Below are 22,484 nucleotides of genomic sequence, written 5' to 3' on the forward strand. Positions count from 1 at the left end.
GAGAGGAAATGAATTATCGAATAAAAAAAATGCAGGGTGCCATTTAAAAAAGTCATACTGCTGTTCATGTCTTTGTAAAGAACAAAGCCACAAGGAAGACAATCATGCTGATTGACGTCCCCCTGACAGCTAAAGAACATTTCCTTGAACCATTCTGTAATTTGCATCTGGACAAACAGTTATTTAGGGTGGTCAAGATAAATGGGACACCCTGTATACTTTCACTGATCAAATATTAAATGCATTGAATAACCAAACGCCGCCCATTGGGATATTTTGTGATCTTTCAAAGGCTTTTGATTGTGGGAATCATGAAATTCTTCTAGATAAGCTTAAGTATTGTAGTATGAGGGGGACAGTGTACAAATAGTTTAATTCATACTTATCTGGAAGAATGCAGATGGTTGAAATTAACAGTACCGATAGTGTGCAAAAATCAGCTGAGTCCTTTAACTGGGGAGATATCAAGAATGGTGTCCCACAGGGTTCAGTCTTGGGTCCCTTATTGTTCGTTATGTATATTAACGACTTGCCACTCTATATTCATGAAGATAAAAAGCTAGTTCATTTTGCTGGTGATACAACTATAGTAATCACACCCAACAATAATAACCAGCTGAGGAAATTGTAGATAATGTCTTTCAGAAAATTATTAAATGGTTCTCAGCAAATGGACTGTCACTAAATTAGGAGAAAACACAGTTTATACAATTCAGTACAGTAAATGGCATAACATCATTGGTAAATAAAGACTATGAACAGAAATCTGTTGCTAAGGCAGAATAAACAAAATTTCTGGGTTGCTAAGGCGGAATAAACAAAATTTCTGGGTGTGTGCGTTGATGAGAAATTGAATTGGAAGAAACACATCGATGATCTGCTGAAAGGTTAGGTTCAGCTACTGATGCTATTAAGGTTATTGCAAATTTCGGTGATAAACATAGCAAATTAGCCTATTATGCCTATTTTCATTCATTGCTTTCCTATGGCATCATATTTTGGGCAATTCGTTGTTAAGAGAGAAAGTATTCACTGCACAAAAGCATGTAATCAGAATAATAGCTGGAGCCCACCAGAGATCACCTTGCAGATATTTATTTAGGGAACTTGGGATATTCACAGTATCTTCTCAATACATATATTCACTTATGAAATTTGTCATTAATAATCCTTCCCTATTCAAAAATAACAGCAAAGTGCATAGCTACAACATAGAAGAACGAATGACCTTCGCTATTCGAGGTTTAATCTCACTCTGGCACAGAAAGGGGTGAATTATGGTGCCTCAATAATCTTTGGTCATTTGCCAGATAGTATTAAAAGTCTGACAGATAGCCAACCAACATTTAAATGGAGATTAAAAGAATTTCTGAATGACAACTCCTTCTTCTCAGTAGATGAATTCTTAGATATGAAGTAGTAGCTGTAAAATAAATAAATAAATAAAAAATTTAATTAATCATTTTGTTTATGTTCAAGTGACACATTCCACATAATTACGAAATGCCATATTCATGATCTGTGGAACAAGGATTAATGTGTGTATGTCAGAAACGCTACGAGCTTGTGCACCAACTCAATATATTGGGAATCCATACACTTATATCCAAAGAAAATATTTATATCTCTGAAAATTATTTAGTTCCACAAATAAACAATATTGGAAGTTGGCTGCACTTGTTTTATACATCAGTATAGCTCACTCTTCACGAAACAAATTTAACAATAAACAGATTGATACTTGTACCTCTCAAAATGATACATGCCTAATTACAGCAGGGACACAAGCCGCCACTCTATTTAAAACTGTTTTTGAAAGAAATAAGTTTTACATATTGCACCAGCTCATTGGCCTCTACATTCATGATACATCGTGTTTTTTTTAATATAGTTCAGTTCAAATGGCAAACTTTCAACACACGTAAAAATACAGCACCTCTACAGTATTCATCTTAGCGACTACATTCCAGAGTGTTTCCACTCATAGCCTATGGTGTCGCTAGTGTTCCGTTTCTTTCATTCGTTAACCACAAATTAGTGCCGATAGCATTCCCAGAACAGTTCTCATTCAAGGAATACAAGAAATCACATATTGTCATTATTTGCAATATCAGCATATGTTAAAAGCTAATAATTAATGTTATGTAAATAAATTAGAGATATCATGTGACATTCACACACAACTGCAGAAGATAAACGACCAAAAAAAACCAGATGAAAAGAAAAAAAAGCACGAGGTAGGGAGGTGTGCCAGTCACGGATCGAATGATGTTGTATCACGGTCTTTAGATAAATGCTGGGCTGGTCCCCAATATCAGTCTCAGAAAATACTATCTGTATCACCATGACTACCCTACAATTAACACTTTAAGTGCTTGATAGTGTGTCCATCGAAGCACTTTTGACTATTTATGTACCGTTCGGCGTCCGAATGCGACGTGGAAAAAAGCGAACATCTTAATCTTTTCGGGTGAGCTCTTGATACCGAGGGAGGTGGCACAGTGGTTAGAACCCTGAACTTGCATTCAGGAGAACGACAGTTCGAATCCACATTCGACTGTCCAGATGAACTTTTCCGTGACTTACCTAAATCCCTTCAGGCAAATGCAGGTATGGCGCGTTTAAAAGGACACAGCCGATTTCCTCCCCCATTATTGAAGCATTCCGAGCTTGTCCTCCGCCTCTAATGCCCTCGATGTCGAAGGGACGTTATACTGTAATATTCCTTCATTTAGAGCTCTGACTTCTCTTATTTTATTACGGTAGTCATTTATTCCTGTGTAGGTAGCAGGCAACAGAGTATTTCAAATTCGGAGGAGGAAGCTGGTGATAAGAATTTCTTGAAAAGATTTCGCCGCAACGAAAAACACCTTTATTTTAATGCTAGCCACCACAGCTCACGTGTCCATATCAGCTGACACTCGCTCACCTCTTTCGCGATAATAGGAAACGAGCTGCCATTCTTTGAACTTTTTCGATGACCTATCTGGTAAGGATCCCATTTAGTATTGCCAACTTAGTGGATTTTCCACTAAAACTGGTGGTTTCTACCTTCCTTTTAGTGGCGAAGTATTGCTTCTACTGGCTGGTGGATTTTATAATGGTTTAGTAGAATTCCCCGTTTCAGTTGCTGAAAATGTGATCTCCACACCACTAAGCTATTTATATGTTTAGAAATACGTTATTTCTGCTGTACTTGATTTAAGGAGTATTTAACTTTTACTGCGAAGACAACACTGATGCATTACAATGTGACATCAAACGAACTTGTGCAGGTGCAGGAAATGCAGCAACCGGTTCAGACGATGGGTGCTCACTTATTTCATTGTCGCTTCGAATAACCACTGAGCGCTTGTTGGCTCAGACGGTGCGTCACGTTAGATGCGCAGAAAAAGTAACTCGACTGTCGTCGTTCGTGGTGTGCATTACACAATTGTGATTCTAAGTGTATGTAATATGCCACTACTTCATACATGTATAACTTTTCAGGAACAACAATATACGCAAAAGTTTCGGGATTCTTAGCTTCAAGATCCACGTTTAAAAGATTGGTTTCAAGTTGAAAGTACTACGGATCAGGTAGCAAAATGCAAATTTTGTGATATATTTTTAAGGAGTCACTATGGACATTTGAAGTCTCATGGGACGTCAGAAATCATCTACAAAGCAAAAAGGTGGGCAACATCTTTTTAAATTGATTTGTCATTCATTGATCGGTTTTACATCTTTGACTAAGTAAATTGTTGCAGGTTGAACTATGCAGCCTAAAATTGCATTTAACTCAGAGCCCACTGGGAATGGAAAAAAAAGGAAGAAGCAAGACTTGCATTATTCACAGCCATGCGTACTAGTATACGTGTAGTCGACCATTTGGGAGAGGTAATTAATCACTGTCATGAAATTGATATTGAAAAAGTTCAGCTGAACCGAACTACAGTTACAAAAAACCTGTTAGCACCGCATTTCATACACGTTCTAAAATAAGATTGGAAAGATCAGCCATTTAGCTTATTAATTAACGAATCTACTGATATTGCTGTACATAAATACTTGTGATTGATTATAGTTTATTACAGTAAATTACGCCAAACAATAGTATCTACGTACCTTGACCTTGCTGAACTACATGAATGTAATGCTGAAGCTATTGTCTCTGCTATAAAGAAGACATTTCAACGATTCGATCTGCTACTTGAAAATTTAATGGGCATTGGTACAGAAAATGCCTCTGTCATGGTTGGAGTAAATAAATGAGTATTTACGAAATTGAAAGAAGAGATACCACACCTCATTTTAGTACGTTGCTTGTCCCATTCCTTGCAACTGGCTGTTTCAACTGCTGCAAAAGAATTTTTACCGATAAGTTTGGAGTTTTTAATTAAAGAGACATATGATTGGTTTAGTCGCTCCGCTTCCAGACAATCTCTTCATAAGCAGCTATACACAACCATCAACGATGGACAGGAACTGTTAAAAATAGTTTAAGCGTGGCACACAAGGTGGTTGTCAATGGCGTCCGCTGTATCAAGAATGTACACGCAATGATCAGAGCTAAAAACACATTTTCCCGTAGCTACAGTGCGCGAAAGGTGTCACACGGTAGAGTTATTGCGTGCTATGTAGGCGGACTGGATTAATTACGCATATATTTCATTTTTATATCCAATATTAATTGAAATAAACACAGTCAATAAAATTTTCGAAACGAAAGATACAGATCACACCAAACTCTTTGATGAGTTGACCGACCTGATAGATATGCTTGTCAGCAAAGTTACATGCTAATAAAGTTAATATTTTTACTCAAAATATTCGTGATTTCTTCGATCGAAAGTGTTATCTGGGATTCCGGTTTGAAAAGCAGTTGCTTGAAATATGAGAAAAAGGATTACCACGGGAAGACGAAGAAATGTTGCGTAATTGGTGCATAATATTTATAGTAAGTTCGATTGAAGAAATAAAAAACAGGTTACCAGAAAATTTGACGTTCATGAAAAAAATTTCCAGAATAAGTGTTGGACAAGCACTTAATCACAACAAAGAAAATCTAACTGATATAATGGATCAGTTCAATAAAAGTGTAGAATTTATAACAAGAGTGGATGATCAGTGGCGACACATTTATTTGTAGAACAGGAACGAGACCAAAGACACACAAAAATTTTGGAATGAAGTATTGCATTTCAAAGATGCGCAAGGGAATTCAGATTTGAGGAATTAGCGACTTTTGCGAATACTATCGTAATGCTACTTCATTCGAATGCCGATGTTGAGAGACTATTTAGCAGTATGAATGTAATAAAAAACAAACAGAGGAACAGAATGAAGTTATATCTTTTAACTGCTATATTAAGAATACGCTGTTTTGAGGTTGGAAGGAAAATGCTGCAACGAATATGAAATTCCAATAAACGTTGTAAAACAAATCGGTACCAAAGAAAACGACGACGATGATGATGCAGACAAAAATGATTCATCTGAAGAAGACGAATTAATTTAAATAATTAGCTGTTGTTATAGAACTGCTTGTATGTTCCTGACCTTCACTTGCTGATTTATTTAATGTTCGTTCATTTAATTATTGTGAATATTTTATTACTTAATAATAAAGGAAACTAATCACTAATATACTTATTGTTTCCTTTAATAATAATTAAAACAATTTTTAGTGGAAATTTTATCGATTATGAGCGTAGGGGCAGTTTTCTTAGTGGTTTTCTGGCGGGTTTTGCACTTGAAACGGGTGGTAAGCTCACTTCAACTGTTGGCAACATTGATCCCATATCGTGCAACAATACTTCGGAAGGGGTCTGACAAGCGTAGCCTAGGCAGCCTCTTTAGTGGGTTCGTCGCATCTTCTAAGTGTTCTGCCAATAAAATGCAGTCCTTTTTGGTGCTCCTTCCACACAGCACGTTCAAAGTGATCGTTCCAATTTAAGTTGTTCCTAATTGTTATCCCTTGTACTTAGTTGAATCGACAACCTTTAGATGTATGTGGCTTAGCGTGTAACCAAAGTTTAACAGAATCCTTTTAATACTCATCTGGACGACTCACACTTTTTATTGTTCAGAGACGTTCACACCATGTAGGTATATTGTCTACATAATTTTGCTCTTTTCATTGGCTTCACTACACGATAAACGACAGCATCAACAGCAAACAGTCTGAGACGTCTGCTTAGATTGCATCCTTAACACACAAAATTAAGTTTACACGATTCACAGGCAGAAGGCGCACGCACAACCTCCCTTCCCCAGGTTAAATGACGCCCCTGGCGACAGGAAGGGCATCAGACCACAAACTTGAAATACAAATAAACTTGCTAAATCATGAAAACAGCTAACTCTGTATGCCGATATAAGTATCGTGAGAGAGAGAAAGAGAGAGAGAGAGAGAGAGAGAGAGAGAGAGAATAATTCCACTCATTTCTTCTGGTTTCATGAGGTTTTAATCCTCCAGCATGAAATAAACAGACAAGTAAGATAACATTAATTTGTGAAGTGCTATAATAACAGTAGTGAATTAAAATTAGCTTTACAATATGCTAGTATTAAGTTACTGCGTATAACATAGTACTTTTTTTATCTATTATTGTCTTTTAGCTATTTACTACAATAATCCAAGTAAAGTCTGCAATGGAATATCATGCCATCCTTAATCAGAATTTCTCGTGTTTTGCCTATTTCGAAGGTTAAGGACGCCTTGAGAATGAAATTAAAGAGTGCAGACGAAAGATGTTTTCAAATAACTTCTGGGAATTCCGCCAGGTAAGACTTTCAGCGACCGCCGATATTTCGGCGGGAGAACACCCCGCCATTTTCAAGGCAAACTGCAACGGACAAGAGACGTTCATGCAAATTTAAAACCTCGGTTCTCGGAGTGAAGCAGGAAAGATTACACACACACTGAGCAAGTGCCACCAAAGATGACCAGAGCCAGAGCTATCAATAATGAGACTACGAATTCGCAGGTGAGGTAGCATTGAGTCTATCCCTCTGTTTTTTGACAAGGGAGAGAGCCGGATTCCAAACAGAGTCTCTCCCTGTTAACGAGGTTGCTCGCTAATTTAATCTCAACTGCCTCCTTAATAACACTGTCCCAATAGCTGGGCGTGCATGCCAATATCTCGGTGTTATTATATAACATGGGGTGACCAGTATCCAAGCAATGTTCGGCAATAGCAGATCTACTTGGCTGCTGTAATCGTGTGTGCCGTTTATGCTCAGTACATCGGTCCTCCACGGTCCTGATAGTTTGACCAATATATGCCATGCCGCAGCTACAAGGAATACGATATTCACACGCCTTACGCGGACCAAGATCATCCTTAACGGAACTCAAAAAAGCTCTAATTTTAGATGGAGGTCGGAAAACACATTTCACATCGTATTTCCGTAAAATACTACCGATCTTGTTGGAAGTGTTTCCTACGTAAGGCAAAAAGGCAGTAGACTTAGGTGTATAATCATTTTGACGAAATGTAATTTCATGATGGGACAGCTCAGCTGGCAAAGTCTCAGCGTCAGAAACGACATGTGCCCTGTGTACCAAGGTACGAAGTACCCCTTCACGCTGAGCGGGATGGTGACAACTATTAGCCTGTAAGTACAAGTCGGTGTGAGTACGTTTCCTGTAGACTGCATGTCCCAATGATCCATCATCCTTCCTCCTAACCAACACGTCAAGAAAAGGAAGGCAACCATCCTCTTCCACCTCCATCGTAAAACGAATGTTCGGGTGGATCGAGTTCAGATGTTCTAGAAAGACATTCAAATTCTCCCATGAGGCCAAACAACGAAGGTATCGTCAACGTATCTAAAGAAACAGGCGGGTTTCAAAGGCGCCGACTCCAATGCACGCTCCTCGAAGTCTTCCATAAACAAATTTGCATGTACGTCTCCTGTCCGTTGCAGTTTGCCTTGAAAATGGCGGGGTGTTCTCCCGCCGAAATATCGGCGGTCGCTAAAAGTGTTACCTGGCTGAATTCCCGGAAGTTATTTGAAAGTTGTGTACGCCAGGAGAAACTCAGGTCTCACAGACGACAGATAATTCCACAACCGATGCCTGCTTGATAAATCAGATAGCGTTTTCCGACAAATTAATGACAATAGCCCTAAGAGTAATGGGGAGTGAAGGTCGATGAAGAAATGGCATTTTCGATTTTTGTCCTGTATGACGGGCCATTTCCATAAGCGTTCCATAAATTACAAAGGTTGCATTAGTGGAAGGGAAGGAGAAGGCGATTCTCAGATTTCCATAGGTTTGAGATGTTTTACCATCTGAGATACCTCACGTACCTTGTCGATGGAGACTTATGAGGTTTCATTAAGTTGAAAATAGTTATAGTGTATGGAGAGACAGAAATTCCAAAGTTTGAATCTTGTGGACATGTGCAGAAAAGGACGAGACTAAGTTTGCGATAGCCGAAAAAGGATATGAACCACAAGACTGTTGGTAAGCTGCTGACTGATCGCGAACTTCTCACAGCCAAAAATTTAGACTTGCTTCAGTCTTAATATGATTTGGCCATACTGAGAGGAGTGATATTGGGCACCTTATACTGTTAGCGAACAATAATGCATGGCACACGCCTTGTCTGAAGGGAGTTAGTTAGTCATAGTGTGAATTTCGGAAGTAGCATATCAACAAGGAAAATTACAGTCGTAAACGTTACCTAACGGTCAGATCCAAGTGATCAAAGCTTTTGAGGAAAATGTCTAAACGTGTCGTCTGAATGGCGATTCGTTTGCTACGTAATCTGTGAATGGGTAGCAAAAAATACACTACTGGCTATTAAAATTGCTACACCACGAAGATGACGTGCTACAGACGCGAAATTTAACCGACAGGAAGAAGATGCTGTGTATGCAAATGATTAACTTTTCAGAGCATTCACACAAGGTTGGCGCCGGTGGCGACACCCACAACGTGCTGACATGAGGAAAGTTTCCAACCGATTTCTCATTCACAAACAGCAGTTGACCGGCGTTGCCCGGTGAAACGTTGTTGTGATGCCTCGCGTAAGGAAGAGAAATGCGTACCATCACGTTTCCGACTTTGATAAAGGTCGGATTGTAGTCTATCGCGATTGCGGTTTATCGTATCGCGACATTGCTGCTTACGTTGGTTGAGATCCAATGACTGTTAGCAGAATATGGAATCAGTGAGTTCAGGAGGGTAATACGGAACGCCCAACGGCCTTGTATCACTAGCAGTCGAGATGAGAGGCATCTTATCCACATGACTGTAACGGATCGTGCAGCCACGTCTCGATCCCTGAGTCAACAGATGGGGACGTTTGCAAGACAACAACCATCTACACGAACAGTTCGACGACGTTTGCAGCAGTATGGACTATCAGCTCGGAGACCATGATGCGGTTACCCTTGACGCTGCATCACAGACAGGAGCACCTGCGATGGTGTACTCAACGACGAATCTGGGTGCACGAATGGCAAAACGTCTTTTTTCGGATGAATCCAGGTTCTGTTTAGAGCATTATGATGGTCGCATCCGTATTTGGCGACATCGCGGTGAACGCACATTGGAAACGTGTATTCGTCATCGCCATACTGGCGTATCACCCGGCGTGATGGTATGGGGTGCCATTGGTTACACGTCTCGGTCACCTCTTGTTCGCATTGACGGCACTTTGAACAGTGGACGTTACATTTCAGATGTATTACGACTCGTGGCTCTATCCTTCATTCGATCCCTGCGAAACCCTACATTTCAGCAGGATAATGCACGACCGCATGGTGCAGGTCCTGTATGGGCCTTTCTGGATACATAAAATGTTCGACTGCTGCCCTGGCCAGCACATTCTCCAGATCTCTCACCAACTGAAAACGTCTGGTCAATGGTGGCAGAGCAACTGGCTCGTCACAATACGCCAGTCACTACTGTTGATGAACTGTGGTATCGTGTTGAAGCTGCATGGACAGCTGTACCTGTACACGCCATCCAAGCTCTGTTTGACTCAACGCCCAGGCATATCAAGGCCGTTATTAGGGCCAGAGGTGGTTGTTCTGGGTACTGATTTCTCAGGATCTATGCACCAAAATTGCGTGAAAATGTAATCACACGTCAATTCTAGTATAATATATTTGTCCAATGAATACCCGTTTATCATCTGCATTTCTTCTTGGTGTAGCAATTTTAATGGGCAGTAGTGTATTTTTGTAGGAATAAAGATCTTGAATCTTGGAGTTATGTATTCAGTGACACACCACGGTCAGGTGATTAGAGGTAAGTAAGAATTACAGATGGATACTGGCGAGAAAATGATCGCTGCACTTAACATTACTGACAAGATACGTCTTGCGAAAGCGAAGATACAGCAGTTGCAAATATTTTTGACATCAGCTCTATTTGGCATAGTAATCACTCTTATTAATGACATGTGAAAGTTTGTGACGGACCGGGACACGAAACTAGATTTGCCGCTTATTGCGAGCAGTTGCCTGGGTCATTCGGCTCCCCCTGAACGCTTCCAGCACCGATTAAAACCTCCATATGCCGAGTTCAGTCCCGGGCCGCACAAATTTTCATGTGTCACCAAAGGTATGATTTCCATGCCTAATACAGCTGATGTCAAAAATATTCGCAGTTACGACAAAATTTCATATTACTATGGCTCCAGATCATCACCAGTATCTGTTCCTTCAGACAAGCAAGATGATAAAAGAAAATACGTAAAATTAAGAAGCGAGTAGATGGAAGAAAAAAAAGGACGAGCAGATGTCTCAAAATGAAGGGCTCTTAGTGCTGGACTGTTCCGATGCTGTAGGGGCTATATGAACTTACGTAGGCCTATTTCCCAGTTTTCTATAACTTTGATTTTCAATGCTTTAGGTACAGTTTACTTTGGAGTTACTGAAATTTTTGTGCTGTTTAATCAAATGATTCCTTAAATATTAAAAAATGGTAAAACTGTTTGCTAGTAGTTCCTATATGACATAATGCTATTCTTTCTTTTGTCATTAAGAGCACAAATAAGAATGCAATATTCCACTCACTTTATCAGTTGTTAAGTTTTTACTATCTTGAGTGACTTTCTACATCATACGAGGTGTGACAATAAAGTAATGAGACTGATGTGAAAAAACAGTGTTGAGTACCGGTACCGTTTTAGCCAAATTTAGTGTTGTCTCCTTCAAAGTAGTTCCCTTCTGATTGCACACACTTTTTCCAGCGCTTCTGCCATTGATGGTAACATTTCTGGAACTCAGCTTCTGTAATATCCTCCAAGACCCTCGTCACAGCTTTTTGCACATTTTATGTTGCCTGAAAATGTTGCCCATTGACCACCGTTTTGACTCTTGGAAATAGAAAAAAGTCGCACGGAGCGATATCTGGTGAATAAGGTGGCTGTGGTAGTACTGTTATTTGTTTTGAGGTTAAAAATTGCTGTACTGACGGAGCAATATGGGATGACGCATTATCGTGATGCAGAATCCAATTATCAGCAATGTTGGCACGGACACGAAGAACTCTTTTATGAAGCCTTTCTAAAATTTCTTTGTAGTAATATTGGTCAACTGTTTGTCCAGGAGGCACCCACTCTTTATGAACAATTCCCTTGGAATCAAAGAAGCACACAAGCATGTTTGTGATCTTCATCTTCAAGATTCGTTCTGCCTTCACTGAACATTTTATGCCAATGAAAAACTTGAGCTCTTACCGTAAGTTGTCATCGCATTTTCACCCAATTTATGCAAAATGAAATGGCATACCATTGTGCAGTATTATGTGGTTCCATTTCCATGACGAGAGACACAAACACGTGAACTTCCTACAGCACAACTCACGACTGAGCAGTTGCATTGATGTGCCGCTTGGACTGGAAGCAGCTTATAGGCCAAGGTCAAAGATATTGTGCCTGTGTAAGCCTGCAGGGTTGCCACATCTTGCAAAGAAAATCAGTCTCATTACTTTATTGTCACACCTTGTATATTATAAATTTTCCTGCAAAGGATACTGGTGTCGTCTGTTGCAAAACAAAAATCAGTAATTCCAGTAAGAGGCTTATTACGTGAGGTCGTTTTGAGAGTTTTTTTCTCAGTACTTCCAATATTTTGTGCAGACTGTTTGTCCCTGGTTTTAGTAGACAGTAAGAGAACTTGTTTAATGTATACCTCTCTGCAGTACCCTATGTTTCATATTGCCTCTTTTTACTATAAATAGTAGCTGCATGATAGCTAAATTTATGGTCTGAAATCTAAGTAACAGTATTGTGTTGCAGGAACCTTTGTGCTAATATGACTCTCACACTGCTGCGCAGCTTCGACAAAGATGAAATTCTTGGCTGGTCACCTGTCCGTTTCGCAGAGGAAATGGAGCATTGGGAGTCTGTGGAAATGATTCTTATTGAAGGAGCCTCTATGAGTGACTTAGCTGTGACGAAGAGGAAGCTACAGGACTCAGAACGTGCGGCACTGATCTTTGGCGAGCTCTGCAGGCGTAGGCTGGTCAGACTGCTCACCTTCGCCCTTCAACAGAGCCCTGGTCTGGTGCAAGCTGAGCTGCCGCTCAACCGTTCCCCACTACACGAAGCGGCCCGCTCTGGCTGCCCAGCAACTGTCCGCTGTCTCATCGCAGCAGGCGCTGCGGTCAGTGCTGCTGATGACCACGGCATGACTCCACTACACGAAGCAGCAGCCCACTCCAACGACTTCACCGTGCGCATACTTCTAGATGCTGGTGCTGTTCCCGACACCACAGACAATGGAGGGAGAACGGTTCTGCACTATGCATCTAGGAGTGGTTCCACTGCCTGCATCCAGCTTCTGCTGGCAAAGGGTGCGCCTGTGGACCATGTAAGTGCTGATGGCTGTACTGCTCTCCACGAGGCCGCCACCAGCCCCAGTGCCCACGCTGTCCGCTTGCTGCTGGATGCTGGTGCTGACAAACATGCAAAGTCTGCTTCTGGCTGGACAGCACTACACTGGGCTGCCAGCAGGGGTCGACTGTACGCTGTTATGATCTTACTGGAAGCTGGCATTAGTGTGGATGTGAAGACAGTGGATGAGGAAACGCCTCTTCACCTTGCAGCAACCCTCACATCGTGCGATGTTTGGGAGGCTCTCGTCAGGGCTGGAGCAGATGAAGGAGCTGTGGACAAGAATGGTCGGACGCCAAAGGAACGAGCTGCAGATAAGTCAGTGCCTAATGTTGTAGGGTATGACATTGGTGGAATGGGCATCAGCGATATATCACCAAACCAGTCTCATATTCCTCTGGGAGCGGCAAATGATGCACCATTGACATCCAATGGTAACGTGTGTGATTCAGAGAATCTCTCTGCTGAAGATTCAGTTGTGCCATTAAGCAGTGCATCACCAAATTCTACAACACAACAAGCAGTAACAACAACTGCTGAAGAAGATAACAGAACAGGTGTAGAGGGTGCACCATCAGTTTCTGGTCAAACAGCAGACAATAAGGGTAGCTTATTGTATGAGACATCAAGCAACAGTATCTGTGAGTCTGAGGGACCAACTGCTGAAAATTTTACTGTGCCTTTAAGCAGTGTGACACTAAATTCTACAACACAACAAACCATAACAGACTTCCAAGAAGATGAAGGAGCAAGTGTAGAGTGTATATCAGCAGTTTCTAGTCAAAGAACAGGCAGCATGCATAGTTCATCGTGTGAGGAATACGGTGAACTGAGTGATGAAACTGGGAGTGCTGATGAAACATATAGTGGTGAGCTACTGGAGAGTGATGAAGAAACAGACAGTGGTGATGAAACGGTGAGTGATGAAGAAACGGGCAGTGATGATGAAACAGACAGTGGTGCAGATGAAGAAGATGCTTCTTCCTACATCAGCTCAGCAAATGAAGAAATAGATAAAGTCTCAGAAAGAGGGTCAGTTAAGGAACTTTTCTCCCCTATTCTGACAACTAATACAATAATGTCTTATGAGGGACCTCCGTTGTTCCATACTTTGGGAACTGTTGGCACTTCCTCAAAATACAACCAACAAGCAACAAAATTTCAAGGAAAATTCAGAGGAAGAGGACGCGGAGCTCCTAGAGGCACTCGTGGGAATGCAGCAGCATATACCACCAGATCAGTGGCATCAACATCAAGAAAAGAAAATGTCAGTGAATCTCCACATTCACAAGGAAGTAGACAGCATGGTAGGAGCAATGAGAAAGGAATCAGAAGAGGAAATTTTAATGGTTCTGTATATCAACATGCAAGAAGGCAAGGTGATGGAAATTGTGGCCAACCAAATACAGTTCTGTTTGGAGGTGGATTAATCCAGCCACATACCAAACAACAACCTAGTGTGAGAGATGACTATAAGAACAGAGAGCCTCATACGGCAGAAGACAAGAAAAACAAAAAGATAAAACACCCAAAATCTGTATCAAAACAAAAAGGAGATTCTAACGCGGAACACAAGAAGCAAAAACGACCTGATTCCCAGCATGGTGTAGGTCATCACAAAAAAAGACATGGTGAAAGTCACCATGGCAGTCAGCGTGGTGAAGGCTACAGTAATCAAAACAGTGAAGGTCATCATGGTAATCAACATGGTGGAAGTCATTATGGCAATCGACATGGCAAAGGGCATCATAGTAATAAATATAGTGAAAGTCATAGCAGTAATCAATATGGGGAAACTCATAATGGTAATCGACATGGTGAAGGCCATAGGGGTAATCGACATGGTGAAGCTCATTACGGTAATCAGTCTGGTGGTCACCATGGTAATGGTCATTATGCTAATCAGCAAGGGGAAAGTCGGGCTGGTAAGTGGAATGGTGCGGGCCGTGGTGGTAAGAGCCATGGCAGAAGTCGAGGAGGTAAGAGCTGATAAGTTACTGAGTAGATGGGTTGCTGCTAACTATATCATAAACATAAGCTGAGAATAAAAAGAGGAATACAATACTGAATCTACAGCAAACTAGTGTACAGTTGCTGCAACTGTCAATACAGTAGGCAGCTGTGGTATAATGGACTTTTATTTTAATATCTGTACACAATAAAACATTTACATGTACATTGGAAGAAAGAATGTCACCAGATCCAACTGTGAATGTGTGTGTTAGTGCTGATATAACTATGTTAAGACGGATAAATGGAACATCCAATTTATTTTAATGTGTGGAAACTGCTGTTTCCTGTCTAGGTCATTCCTGTACATGAGGCATGTCAGGTGGTACAATACTATGGATTCCATGTTAAAATCTTAACAGGTTCTGTAAGCTGTCTCACAGCTGTGAAGAGGGCAAAGTTATATGAGCACTATTGGGTTCAAGCAAGCTTTGAGATTTATGGTCTTACTTTTCAAACAAGTATTTTTTCTAAATAAAACTAAAAAAGAAACTTTCTATAAAAAAAGCTCCTAAAACACTTTTGTGCATTCACAGTGTGTATGTATGCAAGTGAGATTATACAATGACTGCCTGCTGTGACATATGTGCTGAATATTTGCTCAGATTGTAGCCGTTTTCACATGAAACATTTGTGTTTCAGAAAGGGGACGTGACTGAAATCTTGGCATCACAGAAGTGACCCATCTTAGACAAGTGTACATTTACCGGTACCTGACTAGTACCACATACTTGAGTATGTAGGAAACATGCTACTATAGGACAAATTATAAATGAGAGTAAGTTTTTACCTCTGGATTATACTGCAGAATAGTTCTATGTAATGTGCTAGCAAGGAGCAGTTCATGTTTTGTACTGCTGTAATTTAGGAAGAGTGAAAATGTGACTACATTCTACATTGTACTGGTTCTGCAGCTCTGAAGAGGAACATTATCCTAACACCTAGCAACAATTTCAGCATTTGTATGTGTCTCACCCATTCAGTGCCTTGTCTATACATTAATTTTTGTATCTTTAAACCTTCCATGATATATTAGTATGTTTATTGTGTTTAATGTGCTGTTTTTCCAGTAAATATCTTACTACAATTTTTTATGTGTCAGTGACCATTTATTTTGCTGTGTTTATTTTATGGTATTTAATTTTCTTTGGTTTACTCAGTTTTGTGTAATGTGTAATAGTTTTTTAATTCTCATTTTGTTGGCTTAATTTCTTGTGTCTGAGAGTTCTGTACAATTAATTTAGATAATTTATAAATTACATAAATCTTTGTTTTCTTCTTTTTCCTGTCCTTATCCCATATCTTCAGGGGTTTCAGCATGTTAATGTGGATTTGGCAATGGCAGTGGTAGAGGGTGGCTGAATGCGCTGTCACTACCCATTTTTCTTCATATGGAATTTGTGTACCCCTCCTGTCTGCGTCTAGTGTTAAGTTGTGAAAATGTGCAAATATTTTTCCAAATGTTTGCAAATAGTGTAACTGAGGTGGGACTATGGCACCCACCCAATATTCACCTAGACGGATGTGAAAACTGTGTACAGACTGTCCTGCAAACCAGCCCTTATGGTTAATCTGCCATGCAGAATTGATGCAGGACAGGTGTGACTCCCCTAATTCAGGAAGCAGCATGCTAACATGCCTGGCAGTCTGGATAGGTCTGTAAAAGAGATAACTACTTTTTGCAAATTTTTTAGATGGAGAGCAGCATGCATTGTTCTGAATGAACATACAGATACTGTTCTGTACATAGGTTACAAGATGGCTCATAATGAAGCAGTATGGTCCTGACATTAGTGAGAAGATTGTGTCACTCTTTGAATGCAAGGGCAAATAAAATGCAAACCAGAATTTGTGTTTTATGCACCTTTTTGTAAATGGAGAAAGGCATGATCTCTGCTCATTATTGCTTTCATTTCCAGTGATTGTTCTGTACAGCTAAAAGTTTCCGTACTATTACTTTAATCTGAATCAAATGTCAGTGCAAGAGGTACCATCATCTGTTGTGTAACATATTATAATGAAGTATTCACAACAGAGGGTGTAAAACCACCCAAGATTTTGAAAAGACTTGTGGCACCGTTCAGGGATAATACTCCGAAAAAGACTCAAGTGAACACATGGCACAAAAAGTTTTAACAAGAAAGAGAAACTGTTGAGAATGCAGCTCACCAATATTGCCGGAAGACCAGTATGACTGAAGAGAATATTTACATTGTTAGCTAGCTTATTGACAACGAATGACAAATAACAGTTCTTAAATTTGCTACTGAGGTTGGCACAAGCTCCAGTAATACTCGGGCAATCATTACTGATAACCTTGAATTTTGAAAAGAGATGGAAAGTGGGTGCCTCATCTTCTCACCAAGCAACTACCCGACCTCAGCAAAACATTCAGGAATTGTTCTGGATCACACTAGATCATCCTTCCTACAATCCACAGTTATTGCCCTGAGAACTTCATTTGCTTGCATCACTAAAGGGAGCAGTCAGGGAACACAGATTTGACATCAGTGGCATTGTCAAAGTGATTCTGCACAACTGGCTGCTGTTACAGACACATTCATTTTACAAAAATGGGATCAAGGAACAGCCTATCCACTGGGAAAAGTTTGTTTGCCATTCAAGAGACTATACAGAATTGTATGAATTTTATCTGAAGCTTAAACAACCTCATAAAAAACGCCAGTATATATTTGATTCAAACTAATACTATGACAAGCCCTGAATAATGCATTCTATGGAATGTGTTAAGGCAGAGGTTGCGGTGATCTTTGGCAGTGGTGACACAGGTGTTCTTAATGCATTGTCACTCATCAGGTCACATCATTAGTGGTATTGTTAAAATATGAATCCATTTGGTAAGCTGAATGTGTCTAGTAAGGCACTACTTACATGGAGAACTGCCAAAGCAATATCCATTATACTTATGTGATTCTCTATGTTTTACTTTGGCGTCTTTTACTCATTCCATATCTTCTGTTTAAATGTAAGAAAATAAAAAAATAAAAATGATGAACTCCTGGTATTAATACAGGAAAATAAACGGGCAAATGCTTAGAGCTAGGTGCATACAAGCTAATCTAATACTGTTGTAGAACTAATGCATAGTTGGGGTGGGAGTGCTTTTATGTACAAAAATCTAAGTTGACTCCCAAGCCTTATGTATTATAGAATATTGAATTGAACAGGTCACTGAATGGTCTGGCACAACAGTGGATCTAAAACACACAAGCTGTTAATACTAATAGTTTACAAGTCATAATTTAACCCTAGCACCACTAAGCTCAGATCTGTCACATGGATGTCTAAGGGGTGGGGCGGGGAGGGGGGTTGGGGGCAAAATTGCCATCACATTAACATTTTTGTTTGTTTGTTCTGTTTTGATTATTTAATGAACTAGGAATTTCTTTACTAGGTTGCAGCACACTTTCCACAGTTATCAGGGACATTATAACACATACAAATACAATAAATAATGAATATGAGAAATATTATTATATTTTTATCATGGCACTAACACTTTCATATACATCTGACTTACATTAAGAAATCATAAAAGAACATACAATAGCAAACCACACAAAAACAACAGAAAATCAAAGTCAGAAATTATAACTGAGTTTTTACTTCCTACTCACTTTCACTTTCAATTTCACAACCATTGCATATGACTGTTTTTGCAGAATGAGTGGAACACACTAACTTGGAACACTTGCAACAAACTATAGACACTTTTGTCATCTTGTCTTTTTCATTTTTAGAGATTTTACTCTTCAAACAGATGTAACATCTTTCTCTTGAATAAAATTCAACAGATTGAACAGTTGCAGTAATGTTGGGGTGTTTTCCCTAGAACACTTTCCATTACAGAGATGATAGGCTTTTGCAAACCCATGATATTCTTTGCTCTCTCTTACACAGCTGGCCTAAAGAGCTGTTGACCTAATTCTAACAGATACAGCCTTCTTACATTATGATTCTTCTTATTCCAATTTGGGGTGAAAATTGTTCCAGCATTGAGACAGGCAATATCTATCAAGGTGAAAAAGAGTGATAATGGCCACTTTCTCACCCCTTGTTTTACTGAATGATGTTGCATCATATGATTAAGGCTGTCTATGCTTCCTTCGGTTTCATTGTAGTGGAGATTGATGTTTGTCTTTTTTTTTCTCTGTTGTCTCGTCCACTTTATCATTGTATTGTGTTGAAAGAAGTGAGAGATCCTTAGTAGCCTTCAGTTTGGAGATGTAAGAAACCAAGGTAACTGGTGCGTTGCCTGCTTTTGGATCTGTGAAGAAGAACTTAGAGAAAAATAGCTCTTGACCCTGCGTCATCTTTAACTTTTCTGGTATGTGTTTCCTGTTACTCTTAAATGTTCCCACCAAAGTAAACTTATCCTTGTAAGGCTCCTCGGCTAGGTCTATGGATGTATAATAACGATCTGTCATTATATTTCTTCCACTTCCTGCCAGCAGATTCATTAGGCATCTAACAACTGCCTTTGCACTCCGTTCCTTGGCAGGTCATTCATCCTTCCCTGCAAAGACCTCCATTTTTAGAATGTACCAGGTGTGTTCATCTGATAACATCCTGATCAATATGCCCTACTTCCCAGGCTTGTCTTTCATAAAGACCTTAAAGGGACCTCTTCCTTCAAATAGGGAGAGCATTTGATTGATCATTATATCTGTACTTGGTATGTAGTATTTTACAAACATTTTGTCAATTTTGTCAAAAACTTCACAATGAGGGCAAAACTTATCCAGCTTTCACTTTTTGGTTCTCGTTTCTTTATCATCAGATCTAATCAGGTACAGACATTCTCCACATCGCATACGACTCATTGTAGCTATGTAAATATTCTTTCCCAGTACTTTCCCCCATAAGTCCTCAAGAGGCAGTCTAGTGTCCTTATTAGTGGCCATGAGTATCAAAATACTAATGAAGGTACACATTTCTTCTATGGTTGTAAGTTTTAAGTTCTTATTACAAGTTTCTTGGTTTTTATAGTCCATGATAATCTTCATTATTTTGTGAGTTATAAACTTTTTGTAAGGTTCTGACACACTAGAGATCAAGCCTTCATGAGTCAAACCTGCACAAAAATTAACTGTATTTTGTACTGACCTGTGTACTTGGCTTGGAGGTGAAGTAATATATTCCCTACCGCTTTTTGCTGCAACAGTGATGCTAAAAGTAGCTGCATGCTGTTCATCAGGGGATGAACTCTGTGAACTTGACTCATTTTCGATTGCTGTGTCACTATCGTATGTCACAACTGTATGAACTTCTTCTGGATCATTTTCATCACCTTCACTTGCTTCATTTATTATAGCTGACACCTCTTCATCTGTGAGAAACCTCTGATACTGACGAGACATTTTATTAGAACTGTGAGTAATATACAACTGCTTGAACAACAAAGGAGATTTGAAACTTCCTGGCAGATTAAAACTGTGTGCCGGACAGAGACTCGAACTCGGGACCTTTGCCTTTCGCGGGCAAGTGCTCTACCATCTGAACTACCCAAGCACGACTCACGCCTCGTCCTCACAGCTTTACTTCTGCCAGTACCTCGTCTCCTACTTTCCGAACTTCACAGAAGCTCTCCTGCGAACCTTGCAGAACTAGCACTCCTGGAAGAAAGGATATGCGGAGACACGGCTTAGCCACAGCTTGAGGGATGTTTCCAGAATGAGATTTTCACTCTACTAAGAGTGGGCGGGGGGGGGGGGGGGGGGGGGGGAGGGGGGGACTGCCAGCACTTAAGTGAAATATAATAGGCAGATTTAACTAATTCACAAAAATTATAAAACAATGATAGCACATACTCTAGATATTTTTCTACAACTACCCAAATTCTTGCTTCTTAACTTCAACAAATTATATTACACAAATAAATTAAATACTGTGGACAATTTTTGCCTCCTCTTAGTGGTGCTACAGTTAAGTTAAGCTTCATCAAGTAGAGTGGAAACTAATAAGTTGTCCAGACTTTGCTGGAGACTCATTATTTGTCGATTTACAGTGCTATGTACTGTTTTTGATGTTTTCCCGCAATAAAGTTTATAATGAGATTTGTTTTTGGCGTCAACTACTTTCAGTCATTTAGATGCTAAATCAATAAGAAATTGTTTTTCTGGATCTTTTAAGAATAAAATATGCCTGTCAGTTAGGTTTAGATCACAGAAAGAAAATGCTTTATAAAAGTGATAACCTATATCTGTCAGAATTTTTACATAGATACAGGTAGAATAAATTGGGAAGAGGTTCATAAAGTGGACACTGCAGGTGAAAAATTTAACTTTTTCACAAACATACACCTACAATACTTTACTGATCTTGGCTAAAAAAGTTAACTTGAACATAAATAAATAAATGAAATGAAGTGATCATGTGGTATTATTTGCTCCGAGGCCCCGTCTGGGGAAGTTGAGCTGCTGAGTGCAAGTCTTATTTCAGGTGATGCAATACTGGATGACTTTCATGTCAGTGATGATGAGATAATGATGAGGAGAACACAAAACCTGGTCCACAAGTGGAGAAAATCTCCAATCCAGTCAAGAATCAAATCCAGGCCTGCTGCATGGTAGGCAAGCATGTTGTGGGCTGGCCGTGGGGATCCAATGGATGTCCAGTACATCCGAGGATCCAGTTGGTCCTCACCAGTGCCCAGCCCAGTTACTGCTCACACTGAAGTTGATTCCTCACTTGTGGTCGAGTGGGAGGTCACCCTGGAGCATAGCATGTGGCGAAAGACCTTCCACGGGCCACATGTAAGACCTCCTCAGTTAGTCTGACAAACATGTTCCAGGTGCTGTCTGTAGCTGACACTGTTACTCAGCCAGATGCAGTAGCCTGTCCTGTTTCAGAGGAAACCTCTCAGCCTGCAAGATCTGGACGATGATAGAGGGTGGGGTTATTGATAGTTGATAGCTCCAACGTTAGGCACATTATGTGGCCCCTTAGGGACATGGCTGTAAGGAGAGGAAGAAAGCCAATGTGCACTCCATGTGCAAACCAGGTGGAGTCATTCCAGACATGGAACGGGTCCTTCTGGATGCCATGAAGAGCAGAGGGTGCAGCCAACTGCAGGTAGTGGCTCATGTTGGTACCAATGATGTGTGTCACTTTGGATCAGAAGAGATTCTCTCTGGTTTTGAGCAGCTAACAGAAGTGGTAAAGGCTGCCAGTCTTGCTTGCAAGATGAAAACAGAACTGACCATTTGCAGCTTAGTCGACAGGAGTGATTGCGGACCTCTGGTACAGAGCCAAGTGGAGGGTGTGAATCAGAGGCTCAGACGGTTCTGTGACCATGTAGGCTGCATGTATTCCTCAATTTGCATCATAGGATGGTTGGGTTTCAGATTTCGCTGAATAGGTTAGGAGCCCACTACATGCAGGAGGCAGCTACACAGGTAGCAGGGACTGCGTGGTGTGGACTGGATGGTCTTATTGGTTAGAGGGTCTCGTGAAAACACTAAAAGGGCTTCAGTGAAAAAGGGTGCGGGCCAAACACAGGAAGAACATAGATATATTAACCATTGGTATAACAGTTGTAAACTGTATAGTAGCTGTGTTGGGAAAGTATCAGATATCCACGCACTAATAGAAAGCAGCAAATAACCTAAC

General features: G+C 40.3%; 1 protein-coding gene across 2 annotated transcripts in view; it reads left to right on the top strand.

The window, feature by feature from the left end:
• LOC124600207 (ankyrin-3-like) overlaps window positions 1-16,076 on the top strand; it is a 91,934-nt gene extending 75,858 nt beyond the window's left edge. The window contains exons 2-4 of one of the 2 annotated variants that reach the window (XM_047136142.1): window positions 3,490-3,674; window positions 3,750-3,879; window positions 12,246-16,076. In XM_047136142.1, the coding sequence (XP_046992098.1) occupies window positions 12,262-14,832 (2,571 nt within the window). In that variant the 5' untranslated portion in view covers window positions 3,490-3,674; window positions 3,750-3,879; window positions 12,246-12,261 and the 3' untranslated portion in view covers window positions 14,833-16,076. The remainder of the gene's footprint in view (window positions 1-3,489; window positions 3,675-3,749; window positions 3,880-12,245) is intronic. The other variant, XM_047136141.1, reaches the window with a different exon arrangement.
• Window positions 16,077-22,484: the final 6,408 nt, after the last annotated feature.

This window comes from Schistocerca americana, chromosome 1 (assembly GCF_021461395.2).
Source record: "Schistocerca americana isolate TAMUIC-IGC-003095 chromosome 1, iqSchAmer2.1, whole genome shotgun sequence".
NCBI classification, from domain to species: domain Eukaryota; kingdom Metazoa; phylum Arthropoda; class Insecta; order Orthoptera; family Acrididae; genus Schistocerca; species Schistocerca americana.